Source organism: Emys orbicularis, chromosome 17 (genome assembly GCF_028017835.1).
Source record: "Emys orbicularis isolate rEmyOrb1 chromosome 17, rEmyOrb1.hap1, whole genome shotgun sequence".
Taxonomy (NCBI): Eukaryota; Metazoa; Chordata; order Testudines; family Emydidae; genus Emys; species Emys orbicularis.
In genome coordinates this window covers 4,298,776-4,306,182 of record NC_088699.1, presented here as the reverse complement: position 1 = coordinate 4,306,182, position 7,407 = coordinate 4,298,776, and the positions used below count along the sequence as shown (strand labels likewise).

At 32.7% G+C, this 7,407-nt stretch overlaps 1 protein-coding gene across 1 annotated transcript; it reads left to right on the top strand.

Moving 5' to 3' along the window:
* ASPA (aspartoacylase) lies at positions 1-7,043 on the top strand. Its single transcript, XM_065418462.1, has 6 exons — positions 1-239; positions 2,412-2,607; positions 4,097-4,190; positions 4,767-4,874; positions 6,176-6,285; positions 6,846-7,043. The coding sequence occupies exons 1-6, from the start codon at positions 1-3 to the stop codon at positions 7,041-7,043; spliced, it is 945 nt and encodes a 314-aa protein (XP_065274534.1).
* The last annotated feature ends 364 nt before the right edge of the window (positions 7,044-7,407 follow it).

Sequence of the window (7,407 nt, the reverse complement as noted above, 5' to 3'; positions counted from 1 at the left end):
ATGACTTCCTGTTATGTTGTTCATGAGGCTCCTGTACGAAGAGTTGCTATCTTTGGAGGGACTCATGGCAATGAGTTATCAGGGGTATTTTTGGTCAAGCATTGGCAAGAGAATGGAGCTGAGATTCAAAGAACAGGGCTGGAAGTGAGACCATTTATTACCAACCCAAGCGCTGTGAAGAAATGTACTAGATATATTGACTGTGACCTGAACCGAGTTTTTGACCCTGATAATCTTGGGTAAGAATAACTGTGTGCTTGTATATTTTTAGTTTTCTATCTTAAATGTTATCAGGAGCTTCTTTTATTATTTTATTGGTAAAATTTTTACATGAACACCAATAATCTTTTGACAGTGCAATCACATGATATCGTTCACTGACTTTTAACCCAGAAAGACCAAATAGAATGTACTTAGTTGATTCATTGTTTAAATAGTGCTTGTGCAACAAGAGACAAATTGTTAGAGGAAGTTAGACTATATTTAAAATCAATATAGAATTTGCTGCATTCATGTAAAGTTAAAGTATTGCTATTACTCTGAGTGACAGTCTCATTTCTCACATGTCTTGAAATAAACCCCTTGGGCATTTTAACTTTTGGACTGTTGTTAATGCCACTGTACTGGTAGCCACATAGCCAGTTGTTAAAACACAAAGCTATTTAAATATAGATAAATACGATATCGAGTGTCTCTGAGAAAAAAAACAAATGTTATATAAATATTGAGAGTATTTTAAATTTCAGTTACATATAGTGTAGAATGAAATGTGAAAACAGTCAAGTTTGAAATATGCATAGTATGGCAAAATTATACAGACAAAATTGTCAATAAATTAAGTGATCACACTGTATTTCTTGATTTACATAATCTAAAACAAAGTGTAACTATTCTGATTAAGAGGCTTATTTTACAATGATAAATGACATTTTTAATGGAACTTTGTGTTAGCTCTGTTTGAGATATTAACTGTTCAAATGGACTTTGGTAGGTGAACCAAGCAGTTTTAAGTATGATATATCTGCATGCTCAACAGATAATTATGCAACACAAAGGTCCTGATGGGAAAGGTGGATAACAGCAAAGACCATTTATATCATACATGCTGTATAAAAGTATTTGTCTTTACAATGCATCTATGCATTTTCATTTGACATTTTATCTAAGAGAGAATTGTTTTATTGGTAATGTCACTTATAAGGTAAATACTTGGCAAGAGACAAAGATCTGCACCAACTTTTTAACTGTTTATCCATACATATACTTATGCATTTAGAATAACTTCTTTGTCTTCCTGTTTATTATTTCACCTGCTTTGAAATTGGAATGATTTAATAAATGTACTGTCAGGTTATCTAATTTAAAGTATTTCTTCTAAAATGCTTTTTGTATAACTTTTACTAATATTTCTCAGTAAATCCCAACAGATTACTCAAGACTAGAGCATTAGTAAGTACATTTAGAAGACTATTATACTTTTTTTTTCTGATGTGGAGACATACAGTTACCAATGGCTTTACAAAAATAGAGTGTGATATCCCAGCCCCACTGGAGGCAATGGCATAGCTCTCATTGACTTCAATACGGCAGGAGTTTACCCAGAGTACTTACATCTTTCCCCTATTCCAAGAAGTTCTCAATTTCAATTAAATTAAAGCACAAAGATAGTCTATAATTTTATATGACATCATATCCGATGCCATTTTACAATGAAATTAATAAAGTACAGTACATTCAACTATAATATCTCACAACCATAAACTATATTAAAAAACAGTTTGATTTAGTTTTAAAGACAGTGAGATGGAACTTACTAAAATCTTGAGGGAAAGAATTCCAGATGGAATCCATAAGTATCATCTGCTTTATGGAGCAAGAGGACCCAAACCAAGGTATCTTAAGAATTTGGTCAGAATATGAAAAGTAAGAAGTAGATCAAAAAGAAAACAAGCCATGAAAGACATAGATCAGGACCAAGGTCTAAGGGCATGAACTAACTCCTGAAAGACTTCTATGTTCAACAGATGCTGGATTAGGCCCTAGAAATGACTTTACATGGTGCATAACTCTTGTGCTGCCTTTCTGTACAGAGGGAGAATTTCAACCATTGTGAACTGGGAGCCATTGCAAAGAAGTAAAGCAGAAGTAATGTAAAATACCATTATAGATTAGGTGAAAAATCTTGCAAAATACTGAGAGAGACAACAGCAAGACATATTGCCAACTAGCATTAATACTTGTTAAGTTCAAGCACAACCTGTTACAGGTCAAACAGTTTGATGGGGTAGTTGTATATAGTATATCAATTCTAATCAATTATGGAAAAAATCAAATGAAAAGGATACTCTAATTTTTGTTGACAGCAAAGCTATAGAATTTGTTAATTAATTTATTTGTACTAATATTAACAGCAGGCAAATCACAGAAGATATTCCATATGAAGTGAGAAGGGCTCAGGAAATCAACCATATATTTGGTCCAAAAGATAGTAATGATGCCTATGACCTTATTTTTGACCTTCACAACACAACTTCTAACATGGGTGGCACTCTCATTCTTGAAAACTCCAGGAATAACTTTACAATCCAGATGTTTCATTATATTAAGGTAAAACTAATTTTTAGTAAACTATGAGAATAAATTTAGATTTGTATTTGAAACATATTACTGTATATCAACTTTGTGCCTTTATTTAAATACAGTTATGCTGTTTTGTTTTATTTTATTTTGTTAAAATGTTTGGAAAAGAATATTAAAACTAATTATAGAATGGGATATTTACTATCACAAAGAATTATTAAATTGGGTCCAATACTGGTTAGTACTGATTCCAACCTTTCATGATAATTGATATAGACAGCACTAGTAAATAAATTAATCTGTTAATAAGACAAATGTGGGGTAGTAGCAAAAAATAACACACACAGCAAAATTAATAAAAACAAAGATCATTGGGTCTGTTTTTAAACTAGTCTGTCATAAAGCTGGAAAAAATTGTAGACTGAATGCAAAATGTTGTAAGACATCAGTTATTTAAAATGCAGACTTTAAAAATGGATGGAATAAGGCTATGACAAAAGAAACCCTGATATACATTGGCTGCAGTACTAATAAGTGTTGGAAATGTTTAATCTTGTTGGTATTGCAAGTGACACACATTTAGGGTGAGATTTTCAAAAGTGCTCCATGTTGGCCTGTTATCTTACTGAAGTTAACGGTAAGCCTCCGGCTGTCTTTAATGGGAGCAAAGTTAGGTCAATATGGTACATTTTGAAAATCCCCTCCCCTTAATTTGCAAAAAGAACAGGAGTACTTGTGGCACCTTAGAGACTAACAAATTTATTAGAGCATAAGCTTTCGTGGGCTACAACCCACTTCTTCGGATGCATATGAAGAAGTGGGTTGTAGCCCACGAAAACTTATGCTCTAATAAATTTGTTAGTCTCTAAGGTGCCACAAGTACTCCTGTTCTTTTTGCGGATACAGACTAACACGGCTGCTACTCTGAAACCTCCCCTTAATTCATATACTTCAAGATAAGATATTTCATATACTTTGACATATGATATTTAATTTTCTTTGTGTCCCATCCCTCTGTTTATATACTGTTCAAAGATGTGGTCAGTTTATGTGTAAGAGTATATGAAGATTGACATACATCTAATCAAAATGTAGAAATGATAGGCAGTAATCTAGAAAGGAATGGATAGGAAGGTTTTCTGCCAAGACATATAAAAAAGAACTGGGCTAACTCACTACATGTGTCTCATAGAAGAATCAAACCATAGCTAGAAGAAAAATATTTGAAATCTGTCCTAAAGCAATTTGATTCTGGGTAAATTAAGACTGGAACTGTGTTCATTAATATCAGCGTGCAGCAAAGTTCAGTGGAGCATGCCTGACATGAGCTAAGGGAAAGCAGACCAACAAATATAGCTTTGTATGTTTTCTAAAGATGTCCTACTTATTTTAGGGCCATGAAATAAGAGCAACATATTGAAGACATTGTGTAAATCACTTCAGCATCACTAGTCTTTTGTAGCGCAACATTTTTAATATTTGCATAAGAAAGACTTTTTTTGACAAATCTTCACAGAATGCTTTGGCCCCAGAATGCTGTCCTGTTTTCCTGACTGAACATCCTAACTTGAAATATGCAACAACTCGATCTATAGCAAAACACCCTGTTGGTAAATATGAATGTTGAGACCACTTTCCAATCCCCAGAAATTATTAAAATAGATGCCTGTCTCCAGATCTTTTTCTTTTTAAGTTGTTTCTTTAAGTTAAACAAATTTCCACCTGCTTCGTAATCATATGGGCTTGATTTGGTAAATAAATGATCCATTCTGCATTCTAAAGTGTCCCCCCCTTTTTTATACTCAAACAATCCTCTTTTTATAAGAATAATATTTTATTGGAGATATTTATATTATTTTAGGATAGAAAGTAAATTATGTTGTTTGATTATAAGCATTACTGATGTTGAACTCAGAAGAAGTATTTATTTCTCATAAATAAAACTAGGATGAATGTTGACTGTTAACCAGAAAAGGGATGGTGGGATAAAGTGGCTAACCTGTTCATTTATACTACAATAGACAGGATAACATTAGAGAAATATTGCATTATTTTGCCTCCAATGTTAATTAAACTGGTAATTCTAAAACAGTAAGCAGAGACACACATAGGCATGTATATTTTTAGTGTGCATTCTATACATGTGACATACAATGGCTATCAATATCTCCCTCATTTGTACACAGGTGTGGAAGTTGGGCCTCAGCCCCAAGGAGTTCTTAGAGCTGATATTTTGGACAAAATGAGAAAGATTATCAAACATGGCCTCGATTTTGTGCACATTTTTAATGAAGGTATAGTAAATCATGCAAGCATGAACACTCCTATTCTCTGCTAGTAACTCATTGCAAAAGAGTAGATTTTTTTAAATAAATGAAGCTACAGCATTTTGCAATGAAACAAATGCAACTCATATTTTGTATTATTGTAGTATTAATAGTCAGTTCATTCATACAGTCTTTAATAAATTATTTACAATTTATTTTACTCATTCTGAATTACAGCATGATGAATAATTATATAAGAATGTTGGAACTGAGAATTGCACTTAAACCTTAAGAACTTCTATTGTTAATGTCTTTTGCCCTTTTTTATTGAATCTTGAGAATCTAGAACTATGGTGAAACTTGATTCTACAAAAAGCAACAGAGAGTCCTGTGGCACCTTTAAGACTAACCGATGTATTGGAGCATAAGCTTTCGTGGGTGAATGCCCACTTCGTCGGATGCATGTAATGGAAATTTCCAGGGGCAGATATATATATCTTTCCATTACATGCATCCGACAAAGTGGGCATTCACCCACGAAAGCTTATGCTCCAATACATCGGTTAGTCTTAAAGGTGCCACAGGACTCTCTGTTGCTTTTTACAGATCCAGACTAACACGGCTACCCCTCTGATACTTGATCCTACAAGATACGTCATAGAAATAAAGTGGTAGTTCACAACTGTGTTCACAACTTATTGTATAGTAAGTGTATTTTGAGAGTGCTATATAAAAAAGAAACATTTATAATGAGCAGCTTATTCATTTCCATTTCTTACTATACCTTTGACTCTCATAAAATAATTTGAAGTAATAAACTTTTGTTATGCACCTATACGAAGTCAAATACAGAGTTGTTATAAATTAAAATATCTTTGTATTGGGAAAGTTTTTGCTTGACTGCTGATTGTCAATTTATTCTTGAAGCAGTGACATAGGCATGCAAGAACTGCATGCATTCCCATCAATATCATTCCCTAACTATTAAATAATGCTGTCAGATTTTATGAATTCCTTATCTACAAAATGAATTTATTACTGTGTATGCAGTGATTGAGATCCCTGATTTCAACAATACTGTTAAAATTTAGATCCAGATTGTTATGCAACGCTAAGCAACTGGGTCGTCTTTCAGCAACCTGACCTTCATGGGATAGGAAATCTGGAGCTAGACATATTCATATTACTTGAGTTAATTACTAACTGATAAACTATGAACAGATACAAATTAATGACTTCAGTCATTCTAAATAAAATAGTAAATTAGGTGTATTATTTAACTGGGAATTTGCTGACATGACATTTAAAAATATATTTATCCTTTCTAGGAAAGGAATTTCCACCATGTACAATTGAAATTTACAAAATAATGGAAAAAGTAGATTATCCCAGGAATAAAAATGGTGAAATTACTGCTGTTATTCACCCTAGCCTGCAGGTAAAATCTATCATTCTTCATTTACAACATTTGTATAGGTATTCCATTTGATGTTTGGTTTATAGTATAGTATATGGTATATCATCAAATCAGATATTTACTATTATGTCAAACCCAACAGTGGAGAGACTGAGTGTTTCAGAACCATTCATATAAGTTTTATAACTAATGGTTTACAGTATTTCAGTAATTGATTGGGAAGTTCTAAACTCAGTTTTGAACAAAAACTCAAGGAAAAGTATGGTATACTTTCATTCTCAACAGGTACTTCCAATTTTGGGAGCCAAACCTTTGAGAAACCTTGGGCCTAATTTTCAGAGTTGCTGAGCATTCACAGTTCCCATTTATTTCAACTGGAATAGTGAGTGCTCAGCACTTTTAAAAATCAGGCCCAAGATGCCTAAGGTCCCAAATCAGTGGAGCTTTGAAAGTTTTGGCCATAAACTGTACAGAGTAGTATAACTATGCATAATAAACTTAAGAATCTTATATGAAAGTTGTCAAAAAATATGAAAGTGAAAATATAATATATTTTCTATCATCATCTAATCTCCTATAAGGATCAAGACTGGCAACCACTGAACAATGGGGAGCCTATATTTTTAACTATTGATGGAGAGACCATTAATTATGAAGGGGATTCTACAGTATACCCAACATTTGTGAATGAGGCTGCATATTATGAAAAGAAACAAGCTTTTGTAAAAACAGTCAAAGTAAAACTTACTGCAAAAGGTATCAGATCCTCTTTGTCTTAGAACTAGGACATTTGTGAAAGATTATAAAACTTTTTTAGACATACGGCCAAATTCATTGCTGATTTCTACTCCATGTAATCCAGGTGAAGTCAGTGGGGATTTATGGACCATAAATCAATGCAGAAATTAACCCTTAATTTAAAATTGTGTATTAATTAATTTTGCTAAGCACTTTGAAGATGAGAAGCACTTTTGAAATGCAAAGTATTATTTTTAGTCATGTTCAACAGTTTATTGCAGATACTAAAAATAAATATTACTAGTTTATGTAGCTAATTCTTTAATGCATTCTGCAAAATTCTGTCTACATAATATACCAAATTATTGATCAATGTGTTATAAACTTTTATCTAAAGATTTTCCT

Bases quoted from the DNA above. Each gene is read 5' to 3' on its own strand.
- ASPA (XM_065418462.1), top strand. From the start codon at position 1: ATGACTTCCTGTTATGTTGTTCATGAGGCTCCTGTACGAAGAGTTGCT. The intron at 4,191-4,766 runs GTAAATATGAAT...ATTTGTACACAG, and splicing joins TATAGCAAAACACCCTGTTG to GTGTGGAAGTTGGGCCTCAG. The intron at 6,286-6,845 runs GTAAAATCTATC...ATCTCCTATAAG, and splicing joins TTATTCACCCTAGCCTGCAG to GATCAAGACTGGCAACCACT.